The 16468-nt window shown below is 43.9% G+C and overlaps 1 protein-coding gene across 6 annotated transcripts in view; it reads right to left on the bottom strand.

Moving 5' to 3' along the window:
• Nucleotides 1-16468, bottom strand: part of LOC137383959 (transcription factor SOX-13-like) — a 224584-nt gene that overhangs the window by 117304 nt on the left and 90812 nt on the right. For 2 of the 6 annotated variants that reach the window (XM_068057407.1, XM_068057408.1), the window contains exon 2: nucleotides 10705-10865. The exons of the other annotated variants lie outside the window; for them this stretch is intronic. In XM_068057407.1, coding sequence (XP_067913508.1) covers nucleotides 10705-10802 — 98 coding nt within the window. In that variant the 5' untranslated portion in view covers nucleotides 10803-10865. The remainder of the gene's footprint in view (nucleotides 1-10704; nucleotides 10866-16468) is intronic. 6 annotated transcript variants of the gene reach the window in all.

Below are 16468 nucleotides of genomic sequence, written 5' to 3'. Positions count from 1 at the left end.
GCATCCACAGCCCTCAGGAGTAGACAATTCTAAAGATTCATAACCCTCTGAGTGAAGAAATTTCTCATCTCAGCCCTAAATGGCCAACTCCTTATTGAGACTATGACCCCTAGTTCTAGACTCTCCCGCCAGGGGAAACAGCCTCCCAGCATCTCCCTTCTCAAACTCTAAGAATGTTAGCAGTTTCAACAAGATTGCCTCTCATGCTTCCAAACTCCAGAAAATACAGGCCCATTCTACTCAATCTCTCTGCATACAACAACCCTCTTATCCCAGGGTGCTTAATACAGAGACACTAATACAACATAACTTAAAGGAATACAGACAAAATGATCAATTGTAAGTCTCACTGCACCATGGGGGGGGGGGGGGAGAGGGGGGAGAGGTGCATTTATATTGTGCCTTTGACATCCCCAAAGCACTTCATAGCCAATTAAATAGTTTTGAAGTGCGGGCACTGTTGTAATGTAGCAAATGAAGAGCAAGCATCTGTTTTTATGATGTGAGAGCAGATTTCAGCCATGATTCAAATAGGAACATTTCTATATACTATCTTTTTAATCTGACTTTAAAATAGACAGCACTATGCTGTTAAAATTGACCCAAGTTAACTGGCATGATATATCTTGATGCCATGGGCACAAAACATCAAGCTACAGGCAGCACAGTGGTTAGCACCGCAGCCTCACAGCTCCAGTGACCCGGGTTCGATTCTGGGTACTGCCTGTGTGGAGTTTGCAAGTTCTCCCTGTGTCTGCGTGGCTTTTCTCCGAGTGCTCCGGTTTCCTCCCACATGCCAAAGACTTGCAGGTTGATAGGTAAATTGGCCATTATAAATTGCCCCTAGTATAGGTAGGTGGTAGGGAAATATAGGGGCAGGTGGGGATGTGGTAGGAATACAGGATTAGTGTAGGATTAGTATAAATGGGTGGTTGCTGCTCGGCACTGACTCGGTGGACCGAAGGGCCTGTTTCAGTGCTGTATCTCTAAAACTAAAAACTAAAACTATTACACTATTGGTTTCACAGGGCAAAGTCCAGCCATTGTTTCTGGTGTTACTGCTGATTGAGAACTATTCAGACCAAGTTGATTGGACTACTGTCTCATGGTCTTTGCAATGCAAACTTGTATAAACTTTCAGACTCACATCATATAGGTAGATGTATTTCTGTTGCAACCTGAAGCCCTGATCAAACAAATCAACAGACAACCAAGAGACTGCACACCCTATCTATTTCAGGAGAAGTAACTAATACACCAGCTGCCTGGTTATTGAACAAGAAACCTTTTGATCTTAAGGAAATCTGCCCTTTGTAGATTCAGGAGCATTGGTTTCCTATATCTCTAGTATTCTGCATTGAATACCTGTTTCCAATCAGACAGTAAAAGGGGTGCCATGGTACCAATCATCCACATGTTTCATTAAGAGGCTAAATTAAAGCTTAAACAAACATTTTTAAACTGTCAGTTTTTAGATTAGTTTAAATATTCTACAAGTCAAATATTGTTCTAAATGGGTTACTTGATGTGCGTTTTCTGCTTCTGTGTAATTATCCTACTTGTAAATAAACATGACCATAAGTTTTAGCCTGCACCCATAAGGTCTGGCAATTTGTATTTCGCACCTCTCAAAGTGAAGAGAACAAACATGGCAAGCAGCACAGGTAGTCACCACTGAGAAACACCATCATAAAAAAATAAGAACAACCTTGCGTTCATGTAACGCTTTTCATGCTCTCAATGAATCCCAAAGCATTTCGCAGCCAAATGAATTGCTTTTGAAGCGTAGACACTATATTATAGGCAAAGACAGCAGCCAATTTGCACACAGTAAGGTCTCACAAACAGTTGATGAGATACAGAACTAGTCTGGCTGTCTTTGGTGGTGATAGTGGAAGCATGAATCTTAGCCTAGAACCCTGTAGAACTTCCTTGCTGTTCTCCGAATAGTGCCAAAGAATCTTTGACATCCATCAGAACAGCTGCAGAGGGCCTCAGTTTAATGCCTCATCCAAAAAAAATATGGCATCTCCAAAAATGCAGCACTCCCTTGATACTAGTCTGAAGAATCAGCCTGGATTATGTGATTAGATCCTGGAGAAGAACTTAGCCCCACAACTTGCTTACTCAGCAGCGAGATTGTTACCTCTGAGCCGAGCTGGAAAAAAGGTAACTGTTAGGCCTACAATACACTATCCTATTAGCATCACATGAATTGCCGAGCTTTGGGGAAAGAGTAGGAGACTGGGACTAATTAAATAACTCGTTCAAACAGCAGCACAGGTATCATGGGCTGAGCAGCCTCCCAATGTGCCATGCCATTCTATGTTTCTGGGAGAAGGGTACTAATTTTAGTTCATAGGAGATGTGTGACTTCTTATGGAAGCCCCTTTTCTTCATGTGAACATGAGCTGAATGTTGGGAGAAAGCTAGAAAGAGATAAGCATTTGCAGCATGAAAAGCAGTTCAGAGAAGAAAATATAACTTTAAAACACTTCCTATTGTTATGCCCAGTAAAGAGCCATCATATCCCTAACTTTTAAGATACGACCTTAATTCAATGTGGACTCTTTCAAATTGACTTTTCCTTTAAAAAAGTGGACAATGTGCTGCAAAGATGGCCACAGAAGATCATATGGCCTGACCTATGTATTCAAAAACTGCCTCACTATCTGGAAAGAACAAAAGGATACATTCCAGACTAAAATGTGTCAACTACACCCATCCTGAAACTATCAAGAGACATTCCTGAAATGAATGGGTTTCTTCTGAGACAAAGTTGTTGATGGTCTTAATCCCCCACCCCCCAGGATGAATAGGTGTGAGGTAGCCACATCATAACAGAATGGTGCCCATCTAGACGTCCTGATCCATTGTGTGTTCACACCAGGGGAGAAGGCTATGTGTCAACTAACAGAAACTCTGTGATGGATTTTGACCTTAGAAAGTAGCCCTCTGGTGACAGAGGAGAGATCAAGCTAACAAGACAGAAAGCAGTCCAGCCAGAGGCTGTCGAAAGAGATACAGTAAAAAAAAAGGCCCGTTACTAATTCTACATTTCAACTTGCTGCAGCAGAGAACTGAAAGTGACCACCACCTCCAGTCGGAAGTCTTAACCACAAATCTACAACACCTCAACAAGTTCAAGACTACAAACAACCAGGCCTGCACCTGTAAAAAGAGAATGCCCTCCTTAGAAGATTCAACAGGTTTACTGGTAACAGGTAACAGGTAAACCACAAACACCTACCTCACTGAACTACATCCTACACTTTTCTCTATACCTATCTATTCTTGTGTATGCATGTATGAGTGAATGTGGGTGTGGGTGAGGTTGCAACCATTTCGGGAATTGTGTAAAAATAAATACGAATTAGGAGCAGGAGTAGCCACTTGGCTCCTCAAGCCTGCTCTGTCATTCAATAAGATCTTATTGCAACCTCGACTCCACATTCCCGCCAACCCCCAATAACCTTTCACCCCCATGCTTATCAAGAAATTATCTACCTCTGCCTTAAAATATTTAAAGGCTCTGCTTCCACTGCCCTGAGGAAGAGAGTTCCAAAGACTCACGACCCTCAGAGAAAAAAGTTCTCATCTCTGTCTTACATGGGCGATCCCTTAACTTTAAATAGAAAAAAAACAGGAGCAGGAGTAAGCCATTTGGCCCTCTGAGCCTGCTCCGCCATTCAATACGATCATGGCTGATCATCCAAACTCAGTAACCTGTTCCCACTTTCTCCCCGTATCCCTTGATCCCATTAGCCCCAAGAAATATATCTAACTCTTTCTTGAATATATTTAATTATTTGGCCTCAACTGCTTTCTGTGGTAGAGAATTCCATAGGTTCACCACTCTCTGGGTGAAGAAATCTCTCCTCATCTCAGTCCTAAATGGCTTACACAGTCTATCCTTAGACTGTGACCCCCGGTCCCGGACTCCCCCACTATCGGGAACATCCTTCCTGCATCTAGTCTGTCCAGTCCTGTTAGAATTTTGTAGGTTTCTATGAGATCCCCTCTCATTCTTCTAAACTCTAGCGAATACAAGCCTAACAACCCAATCTCTCTTCATACGTCAGTCCTGCCATCCCAGGAATCAGTCTGGTGAACCTTCGCTGCACTCCCTCCATAGCAAGAACATCCTTCCTCAGATAAGGAGACCAAAACTACACACAATACTTCAGATGTGGTCTCACCAAGGCCTTGTATAATTGCAGCAAGACAGCCTTGCTCCTGTACTCGAATCCTCTCATTATGAAGGCCAACATACCATTTGCCTTCTTAACTGCCTGCTGCACTTGCATGCTTACTTTCAGTGACTGTTGCACAAGGACACCCAGGCCTCACTGCACCTACCCCTTTCCCAATCTATCACCGTTCAGATAATAATCTGCCTTTCTGTTTTTGCCACCAAATTGGATAACGTAACATTTATCCACATTATACTGCATCTGCCATGTATTTACTCACTCACTGAACCTGTGCAAATCACACTGGAGCTTCTCTGGATCCTCCTCACAGCTCACACTCCCACCCAGCTTTGTGTTATCTGCAAACTTGGATATATTACATTTAATTCCCTCATATATATCATTAATATATATTGTGAATAGCTGGGGTCCTAGCACTGATCTGTGCAGTACCCCACTAGTCATGGCCTGCCACTCGGAAAAAGACCCGTTTATTCCTACCCTTTGTTTCCTGTCTGCCAACCAGTTCTCTATCCATGTCAGTACCTTACCCCGAATCCCATGTACTTTAATTTTGCACACTAATCTCTTATGTGGGACCTTATCGAAAACCTTCTGAAAGTCCAAATACATCACATCCACTGGTTCTCCCTTATCTATTCTACTAGTTATATCCTTTTAAAATTCCAGTAGATTTGTCAAACATGATTTCCTTTTCATAAATCTCTGTTGACTTTGTCCGATCCTGTCATTGTTTTCCAAGTGCTCTGCTATTAAATCTTTATATAATGGACTCTTACATTTTCCCCACTACTGATGTCAGGCTAACTGGTCTATAACTCCGTTTTCTCTCTACCTCCTTTTTTAAATAGTGGGGTTACATTAGCTACCCTCCAATCCAGTGGAACTGTTCCAGAGTCTATAGAATTTTGAAAAATGACCAGCAATGCATCTACTGTTTCTGGGGCCACTTCCTTAAGTACTCTGGGACGTAATCAGGCCCTGGCGATTTATCGGCCTTCAATCCCATCAATTCCCCTAACACCATTTACCTACTAATACTGATCTCATACAGTTCCTCCTTCTCACCAGACCCTATGTTCCCCAATATTTCTGGGAGGTAATTTATGTCCTCCTTTGTGAAGACAGAATCAAAGTATGTGTTTAATTGGTCTGCCATTTATTTCTTTGTTCCCCATTATAAATGTCCCCGTTTCTGATTGTAAGGGACCCACATTTGTCTTCACTAATCTTTTTCTCTTCACATATCTATAGAAGCTTTTACAGTCAGTTTTTATATTCTCTGCAAGCTTACATTCATACTCTATTTTCCCCTTCTTAATCAATCGCTTTGTCCTCCTTTGCTGAATTCTAAACTGCTCCCAATCCTCAGGTTTGCTGCTTGCTCTGGCCTTTTTATATTTCTCCTCCTTGGATCTAATAATAGCCCTAATTTCTTTTGTAAGCCATGGTTGAACCACCCTTCCTGTTTTATTTTTGCACCAGACAGGAATGAACAATTGTTGTAATTCATCCATGCGCTCTTTAAATGCTAGCCATTGCCTATCCACTTTCAACCCTTTAAGTAACGTTCCCCAATCTATCATAGACAACTGCGCTTCATATCTTCATAGTTTCCTTTATTTAGATTCAGGACCTTAGTCTCGGAATCAACTCTCTCACTCTCTTAATGAAGAATTCTATCATGTTATGGTCGCTCTTCCCCAAGGGACTCCGCACAACAAGATTGTTAACTAATCCTTTCTCATTACATAATACCCAGTCTAGGATGGCCTGTTCTCCAGTTGGTTCCTCAACTTATTGGTCCAAAAAACCATCACGTTCACACTCCAGGAAATCCTCCTCTACAGTATTATTGCTAATTTGGTTTGCCCAATCTATATGTAGATGAAAGTCACCCATAATTACAGCTGCACCTTTATTGCATGCATCTCTAATTTCCTATTTAATGCCATCCTCTACATCACCACTGCTGTTTAGGGGTCTATATACAACCCCCACCAACGTTTTCTGCCCCTTGGTGTTTCTTAGCTCCACCCAAACAGATTCCACATCAGGATTCTCTGAGCCAATATCCTTCCTTACTGTAGTATTGATTTCCCCTTTTACGAACAAAGCTACTCCACCTCCTTTCCCTTTTTGCCTGTCCTTCCTAAATATTGAATACCCTTGGATGTTCAGTTCCCATTCTTGGTCACCCTGCAGCCATGTCTCCGTAATCGCAACTATATCGTATCCATTTACACTTATTCGTGCGGTTAATTCACCTACCTTATTGCGAATACTCTGCGCATTGAGACACAATGCCTTTCGGCTTGTCTTTTTAACATTCTTAGACATCATGGCATTATTTCACACTATGGCCCCATTTGTTTCTTGCCTTTCTTGATGCCTTCCACTTTTGCCTTTTTGTTTCCTGTCTTTTGTTTATATCCTTGTTTCCTCTTCTTCAATCTTCCTGCTCAGGTTCCCATCCCCCCTGCCATTCTAGTTTAAATCCTCGCCAACAGCACTAGCAAACGCCCCTTCGAGGACATCGGTTCCAGTCCTGCCTGGGTGTAACCTGTCCTGCTTGTACAGGTTCCACCTTCCCCAGAACCGGTCCCGATGTCCCAGGAATCTAACTCCCTCCCTCTTGCACCATTTCTCCAGCCACGCATTCATCTGGTCTATGCCTGTTCTAGATTCTCCCACAAGGGGAAACATCCTTTCCACATCCATCCTGTCAAGACCCCTCAGGATCTTATATGTTTCAATCAAGTTGCTTTTTATTCTTCTAAACTCCAGTGGATACAAGCCTAGCCTGTCCAACCTTTCCTCATAAGACAACCCGCCCATTCTAGGTATTAGCCTAGTAAACCTCCCAATACATTTACATCCTTCCTTAAATAAGGAGACCAATACTGTACACTATACTCTAGATGTGGTCTCACCAATGCCCTGTATAGCTGAAGCATAACCTCCCTACTTTTGTATTCAATTCCCCTCACAATAAACAATAACATTCTATGAGCTTTCCTGCTGTACCTTGCTGCACCTGTATTCTAATCTTTTGAGATTCATGCACTAGAACATTCAGATTCACCTACATCTCAGAGCTCTGCAATCTCTCAGCATTTAGATAATATGCTTCTTTTTTATCATTCCTGCCAAAATGGACAGTTTCACATTTTCCTACATGATACTCCATTTGCCAGTTATCTTTTTTTAAACCTACGAGAAAATCTGTCATTTGACCCTAATAAAACAAACACTCAGGGATGGACTCGTCATTTGTAACAAAACAGTTGGAAGCTGAACAGTGGCAATCACCTACACCCCTTACCACCTGTCCATAACACTACTGCCCAACCCCCTAATAATCTAAAATCAGACTTAATGTCATAAGCAACTGATGGCATGGACCCAGTCAGGATATGTTTTGTTACAGGTGATGTAAAGGAAGTAAGTGAAGCCTAAGTAAACAGTTGAGATGTTTATTTCTATTCCTAGAACAGGCATAGATTTGTTGTCAGGGCAAAGAGTGCAGCGATCAAGACGATTTTACAGAAAATACCCAGCAAAACCCTTTTTGCTGTAGCAACATATAACTATTTCTGTCACCGAGAGAATCACAGTTTTCAGAGAGAGTTCTTAAGCAAGGAGCAAACCCAGTCAGAAAGACCAAACGCTGGTAGTGTTTCATGGCATGGCTTAATGGAGAACAATACAGGTCAATTCCACTCGATACCAGAAATATTATTCAGGAAATAGGAAGCGAAGACAGAGATAAACAAACAGACATTAACCCTTTGGTGCCCCTATTAATTTAATAAAAACACACAATTTGTGCGATTAAGCATCACTAGGACAAATGACATTCTTACAGATCTGTCCTGAAACCAGCGCCTTCATTGCCTCCCACTCTTTGAATTTTTGTTTTATTTATTCATTCATGGGATGTGGACGTCGCTGGCTAGGCCAGCATTTATTGATTATCCCTAATTGCCCTCGAGAAGGTGGTGGTGAGCTGCCTTCTTGAACTGCCGCAGTCCTTGGGATGTAGGTACACCCATAGTGCTGTTAGGAAGGGAGTTCCAGGATTTTGACCCAGTGACAGTGAAGGAACTGTGATATAGTTCTACGCCAGGATGGTGTATGATTTGGAGGGGAACTTGCAGGTGGTGGTATTTCCATGCATCTGCTGCTCTTGTCCTTCTAGGTGGTAGAGGGCACAGGTTTGGAAGGTGCTGTTAAAAGGAGCCTTGGTGAGTTGCTGCAGTGCATCTTGTGGATGGTGCACACTGCTACCACTGTGCATCGATGGTGAAGGGAATCAATGGGATGCCAATCAAGCGGACTGCTTTGTTCTGGATGGTGTTGAGCTTCTCGAGTGTTGTTGGAGATGCACCCATCCAGGCAAGTGGAGAGTATTCCATCACACTCCTGACTTGTGCCTTTTAGATGGTGGACAGGCACTGGGGAGTCAGGAGGTGAGTTAACATTAAGGGGAAATGGTTAGGTTCTCTCTTGTTTGACATGATCATTGCCGAGCACTTGTGCGGCATGCATGTTACTTGGCACTTATCAGCCCAAACCTGGATGTTGTCCAGGTCTTGTTGACTATGGACATGGGCTGCTTCATTATCTGAGGAGTCGCGAATGGTGAACATTGTGCAATCATCAGCAAACATCCCCACTTCTGACCCTATGATGGAGGGAACGTCATTGATGAAGCAGCTGAAAATGGTTGGGCCTAGGACACTACCCTGAGGAACTCCTGCACTGATGCCCTGGGACTGAGATGATTGACCTCCAACAACCATCTCCCATTGTGCAAGGTATGACTCCAACTAGCAGAGAGTTGTCCCTCGATTCCCATTGCTAAAGCTCCTTGAAGCCATACTCGGTCAAATGCTGCCTTGATGTCAAGGGCAGTCACACCTCGAGTTCAGCTCTTTTGTCCATATTTAGACAAAGGCTGGAACGAGGTCAAGAGTTGAGCGGCCCTGGCGGAACCCAAACTGAGCACCAGTGAGCAGGTATTGCTGAGCAAGTGCAGCTTAATAGCATTATTGACGACCCCTTCCATCACTTTGCTGATGACAGAGAGTAGACTGATAAGGAGGTAATTGGCTGGGTTGAATGTACAGGACATACTTGGGCAACTTTCCACATTGCCAGGTAGATGCCAGCATTGTAGCTGTACTGGGACAGCTTGGCTAAGGATGCAGCTAGTTCTGGAGCACAAGTCTTCAGTACTATTGCTGGAATGTTGTCAGGATCCATAGCCTTTACAATATCCAGTGCCTTCAGCCATTGCTTGATATCACGTAGAGTGAATCGGATTGGCTGAAGACTGGCATCTGTGATGCTGGGGACCTCAGGAGGAGGAGATGGATCATCCACTCGACACTTCTGGCTGAAGATGGATGCAAATGCTTCAGCCTTGTCTTTTGCACTGATGTGCTGGGATGACCCATCATTGAGGATGGGGATATTTGTGGAGCCTCCTCCTCCTGTTAGGTGTTAGGTATTTAATTGTCCACCACCATTCATGACTAGATGTGGCCTGGAGAGCTTAGATCTGATCCATTGGTTGTGGGATCGCTTAGCCCTGTATACTGTGTGCTGCTTGCTGTTTGGCATGCAAGTAATCCTGGGTTGTAGCTTCACCAGACTGAAAGCTGCTCCTGGCATGCCCTGCTGCACTCTTCATTGAACCAGGGGTGGTCCGGCTTGATGGTAATGGTAGAGTGAGGGACATGCCAGGCCATGAGGTTACAGATCGTGATTGAATACAGTTCTGCTGCTGCTGTAGGCCCACAGCGCCTCATAGATGCCCAATTTTGAGTTGCTAGATCTGTTCAAAATTATCCTATTTAGCACAATGGTAGTGCCACACAACACAATGTGAAGGGTATCCTCAATGTGAAGATGGGACTTCGTCTCCATAAGGACTGTGCGGTGGTCACACCTACCAATATTGTCATGGACAGATGCATCTGCGACAAGTAGATTGGTGAGGACGAGGCCACGTAAGTTTTTTTCCTCTTGTTGATTCCCTCACCACCTGTTGCAGACCCAATCTAGCAGCTATGTCCTTTAGTACTCAGCCAGCCTGGTCAGTAGTGGTGCTACTGAGCCACTCTTGGTGATGAACATTGAAGTGCCCCACCCAGACTACATTCTGTGCCCTTGCCAGGGCAACTCCCTCCCGACTGTACACCACTGTGTCGCTACCTCTGGTGGGTCCGTCCTGCTGGTGGGACAGGACATACCTGGGGTAAAGGCCTGCTCAGGTCTGCAAATGAGACCCAACCCGAGCCCGACAGAATCCCATCCGAGCCCAACCTGGCCCGAGTCTTTCCATTTTTTCCTGCGCCCGACCCGACCATCAGTTAACCTACCTTCCGTTTTTCACTTTGTTCCTTACCTGCACAAGCTTTAAATAACGGTAACAAAACTACCTTTAAAGTCCAAAAAGTAAATTAACATTAGAGTTACTTACCGGAGGTGGTGATAGAGTGTGTCCGATCCAGCCCGACCCGAGCGCTGGACCCGGAAGAGCGACCCGACCCGAACCGGACACATGTCGTCGGGTCCCATCGGGTTTGTGTCGGGTAGCAGGCCTTTACCTGGGGATGGTGATGGTGGTGTTGGGGACGTTGCCTGTAAGGTATGATGATTCTGTGAGTATGACTATGTCAGGCTGTTGCTTGACTAGTCTGTGGGACAGCTCTCCCAACTTTGGCACAAGCCCAGAGATGTTAGTAAGGAGAACTTTGCAGGGTCGACAGGGCTGTGTTTGCTGTTGTCATTTCCAGTGCCTAGGTCGATGCTGGGTGATCCGGCCAGTTTCATTCCTTTTCTTACACTTTCCAGCGGTTTAATACAACTGAGTGGCTTGCTAGGGCATTTCAGAGGGCATTTAAGAGTCAACCACATTGCGGCAGGTCAGGAGTCACAAGTCAGCCAGACCGGGTGATCCAGATGGTCATCATTAGAGTAGTTTTTATTAATTCCAGATTTATTAATTGAATTCAAATTTCACCATCTGCTGTGGTGACATTCGAACCCATGTCCCCAGAGCTGTAGCTTAAGCATCTGGATTAGTACTCCAGTACTGTGTACTAATAAAAAAAAAACACTTTCTCCTCAACAATATCACAATTTTGCTTTGGTTGGAGGACACTATTTTCAAGACATTCAAGACCAGGGGCCCCTGGGATTGCATCAATACTCATTGGGGTGACCCTCACTCATACATAGAAAAGTTTCAAAACCACTGCTATACTTGGCCCAGACGACTCACTCATCATCCATAGAGTCATAGAGTTAGAGTTATACAGCACAGAAAAAGGCCCTTCGGCCCATTGTGTCTGTGCCGGCCATCAAGCACCTAACTATTCTAATCCCATTTTCCAGCACTTGGCCCCTAGCCTCGTATGCTATGGCGTTTCAAGTGCTCATCCAAATACTTCTTAAATGTTGTGAGGGTTCCTGCCTCTACCACCTCTTCAGGCAGTACGTTCCAGATTCCAACCATCCTCTGAGACTCTTGGGAAACTATTGGGCAGTTTTGAGCTCCATACTTTAGGAAGGAGAGGGTACAGCACGGATTCCCAAGGGTGCTGCCTTGTATGTGGGAATATAAATACAAAAGTAGAACTTAGAAAAACTGGAGTTGTTTGCATTAGAACAGGGATTTCAAGGTGATTTGATGGAATTTGATTAAAATTGTGCAAGGATGAAGGCAGGGGAGATAGAAAGAGAAGGTGTTTTAACTTTACTACTGAGATTTAGGGGAGGGAAAAACTACACCCCGACCCACTGAAGTGGAAAATTCTGTGCGTGCACACGCTCGCTGACCTACATTCAGTCCAGTGGATTTCAAAATTCTCATCCTTGTTTTCAACCACTCCACTGGCTCACTCCTCCCCATCTCTGTAATCTCCACCTGCCCCATAACCCTTTGGCATATCTGCTCTCCTCTAATTCTGGCCTCTTGACTACGCCCACCAGATTATGCCCACTGTTAATCGCTCCACTGTCAGCTGCCAAGGTCCTAAGCTCTGGAATTCCCTCTCAGTCTCTCTCCTCCTCCAAGACACCCCTTAAAACTTACCTCTTTGTCCAAGCTTCTGGTCACCTACCTAATACATCTTTATGTGGCTCAGTGCCAAACTTTGTCTTATAATGTTCTTGTAAAGCACCTTGGGAAGATTTATTATGTTAAAGATGCTATAAAAATGCAAGTTGTTGTTGTTGGGGGTGAAAATCTAAAACAAGGAGACATCGGTAAAAGATTAAATGCGAGATATTTCGGTCAGCAACACAATTTTACCCAAATTATCGAGAGGCTGGGAAACCCATTACTAGAGATGGCGATTGAAACAAGAAACCGGGTCAACATTTAACAATAGGTTATTTGGGTGGTTGTAGGAAAGGGGGATAAAGGGATATGAGAACAGGTCAGGCACATGGGATTAGGGTTAATGCTCTTGGATGATCAACACCGACACAGCCTGGCTGGGCCCAAGCCCCAACCCCCCTTTCTTTGTTGTAATTTCTATGTAATTTTTGAAAGGCTTCAGTTCTCAATCCTCACTGGATCATTGACTGGAGAAATTGACATGCGCTGAAATAATTGGTCTATAAATTTGAGAGTTCGACCGGTAACGATCCATGGGAAGACCGAAAAGAATTCAGTCCACAATGGGTTATGGGGCTGTGCACTGCAAAGGAAATCAATAAGGCAGTCAGTCGGATAGGAAGGATCCTTCTGAACTATTGCACACATGAACCTGTCTGTTTGAAAGGGCATCATCAGACTTCGGCCAGATTAGCATCCCCAGTCCGGTTGATTTAACACTAACTCAGTACAGATCTCAAGAAAGACAAGTCACTTTGGTCTGTACAGCAAGTATATATTCAACATCATTGCTGCAGCATTACTAAGTTTATTTAGTGCCCTTACACCAATACATGACAAGCAGACAAACACTTATGCTATCTTCTTCTCCTTTGGCCTCCTTATCTCGAGAGACAATGGATAAGCGCCTGGAGGTGGTCAGTGGTTTGTGAAGCAGCGCCTGGAGTGGCTATAAAGGCCAATTCTAGAGTGACAGGCTCTTCCACAGGTGCTGCAGAGAGATTTGTTTGTCGGGGCTGTTACACAGTTGGCTCTCCCCTTGCGCCTCTGTCTTTTTTCCTGCCAACTACTAAGTCTCTTTGACTCGCCACACTTTAACCCAGCGTTCGCCAGAGCTGGCGGGCAGCCATAAAGACTTATGCTATACCCCTCATTTATCACCACCAGTACAGTAAAGACATGGACTTCACCTCTGGGGGTTGGGGTGTCATTTAACCTAACCTGCTGAGGGCAACTGGTGAAATCAAATTGACACCCCATCAAATTACATGTAAAACTGGAATACTAGCCTCGGTTGTGTGCTTAAATGTCTGGAGTGGGACTTAAACTCTCAATCTTCTGACTTGAAAGGTGAGAGTGCAACCAATTGAGCCACAGATAACACAGCTATATTCCCAATGCTACATGGTATAGTTAACCACAGATCCAGCCTTTGAGGCAGGACTCAAGAAATATCAGTCTGAAATACTGAACTTTAAAAAAAAAACTACAGGGGACATGGTGTGGGCTGGGGGCGTCGACAGCATACAGGCTCAAGTATTCTACATGTCCTCCTCCACATCTTACAAGGAATACAGATTAAAAATCATAAACCATCTTCACTCTTTGTATTATATTTACTCCCAATACAGTCTTGTCCATTATATTTCCAGATCATATACCATCATCACCAGTATAATCAATAGCCCTACAACCCCACAACTCTCTGAGATCTCTGCGCTCCTCCAATTCTGGCCTCTTGGGCAATCCCTATTTTAATCACTCCGCCATTTGCAGCTGTGCTTTCAGCTGCCAAAACCCTAAACTCCCTAAACACCTCTGTCTTAAAACCTATCTCTTTGACCAAACCTTTGGTCATCCGTCTTAATATTGCACTATGTGGCCTGGTGATGAATTAACTTTTGTTCGCTAATGCTCCTTGTGCTGCGCCTCAGGATGTTCCACTACATGAAAGATGCTGCATAAATGCAAGACGCTGTTGTTTAGTCTGATCTCTGCCATCTAAAATCTTACAGTACAAGTTAAAATCACCTCTGTGCCTCACAGAGAAATAAATTGCCACAGGAAACAGGTCATTTACTGATGTGCATGAGTGCAAGAACAATCTTGCTTTGGTTTCTATTTCAATATCCCAAGAGTTTAAAGGCATCTCAGTCTCTGACTAAATCAAATCACCAAATCTATTAAAAGGTCAGGTAAATGAGTACCGTGTTTCTTCCAATTGTTGTGTGTGTTCTGGAGCTCAGGGACAGGAAAGAAGACGGCTATCTGTATCTACTCATCTGAAATCAATCCAACATTATGCAGTCACTTCAACTTCTCATATGCACTCTCCACCAACGTTCCCTCTAAGCTGTGCAGCCACAACCCAAGAGTTCCCACGCAGACCGTGCACAAGTTGGCCCCTTTAAGTTACTGCGTCTCTGTGGCCGCGCAAAAAAATTTAAAGGGGTCACTCAAAGAAATTGCCTGCCCGCTCCAAAAACAAATTAGAGTATATGTCGCTCTTCACCACCCTCCCATCCCACCACCACACACACCTATCCGACATATCCTCAGAAGAGATACATTCTGGATTGGTAGAGTTCAGAACTGTAAACTAAAGGGAAATCAAGTGATATAGGAGATAGGGCAAGAAAGTGGATTTGAGGTAGAAAATCAGCCACAATCTTATTGAATGAATGTGCAGGCTCCAAGGGGCCTTGTGGCCTATTCCTGCTCCTTTTTGTTATTTTGTGTAAACCTTAGGAGTGAGAGAGAAAAGAGAGAGCACAAGCGAGAGCAATCATTCCTCAAAGACTGATCTTTATAAGACATGAAATGCCTATCAAATTGTTGATTCTCATCTCCACTGTCTAATAGCCAGGTACTGCAATGTTGTGGTCACCGCTACTTTGTCAGTGCAAATTACTGCTCTTCCACAACACCTTAAAGCAAGGTACTCATTTCATCCACCTTTTATACAAAGCTGAGTGAGCCCGGCTTGGTTTTACACCCAAGACCTGCTGGCCTATGACCCAGCACTAAGTTAACTGGCTTTACCAATTTCAAATGATAAGATGGCTCAATGTTGAATCTAACATTGGAGATATTTCACTGGTCATCATTCTCCAACACGCCACCAATAAAAGGAGATAAAATGATACAGCATAGAAGGAGGCCCTTTGACGCATCGTACCCACCCACGCCAGCTCTTGGGTAGAGCTGTCCAATTAATCCCAGTCGCCTGCTCTTTCTCCATAGCCCTATAAAATTTCTTCGCTTCAATTGTTTATCCAATTCTCTTTTGAAAGTTAGAGTTGAAAATGCTTCCACAACTCATTCAGATAGTACCATCCAGATCACTGTAAGTTACTGTGTTAAAAAAAAGTTTCCTCGTGTCCCCTTTGGTTTTTATCACCTGAAATCTGTGTCCTCTTTCCATTATTTCCAATAGTCGGCTAACAGTGATACATCAGGTCATTATCCCATGGGGAGAAAGGAGAGAAGCATTATTAACATTTTGTTGACTGTGATCATTTATTTGAATCCTTGGAGGTTAGCACCATTGTACTCTTGTGCCTGATCCTTGGATGGGTAGTCATCAGCTCTAGCCAAAACGAAAATGTTTCAATGTAACCCAGCCAGGATACAGTGCTGCAATGGGGGTGAGCAAACGCAAGTATAGCAATTGGCTCGTGAACTGCACTCATTATTGCCAGACAATCTCCACTACAATGCAATCAGTCCCCTATAACTGCTGAGACAACAGCAGGATACAGAATTTTGTCTTTCCTGTTCTGCTTTTGTTACGCTTTCTCCCCCAAAACTTGAAAACGCAAGACTGGGGAACGGACATCAGAACCCAGCAGGGCTACCGACTGCGCCTCCTCCCACACATCAGACTGTCAGGATTGGGAAGCTATCCACAGAGCTAGATTGCCATGGGATAAGAAACCCACCAGATGGCAAGGGATCATCTAATAAATACACAACTTTGCAGTCAGCCTCAGTCATGGACAAAAAGGAAATATCAATGCTCACATCAAGACAAGAGACCATAACCAGGAAATGCGCCCACTGCACAATTCATCTTGCTTTATATTAAAACAGCAGCCCAACTGAATCAAAAGGGTCCAAA

The sequence above is a fragment of the Heterodontus francisci genome, chromosome 25, assembly GCF_036365525.1.
Source record: "Heterodontus francisci isolate sHetFra1 chromosome 25, sHetFra1.hap1, whole genome shotgun sequence".
Classification (NCBI taxonomy): domain Eukaryota; kingdom Metazoa; phylum Chordata; class Chondrichthyes; order Heterodontiformes; family Heterodontidae; genus Heterodontus; species Heterodontus francisci.
The sequence above is the reverse complement of the archived record's forward strand: the minus strand, read 5'-3'. Positions and strand labels throughout refer to the sequence as shown.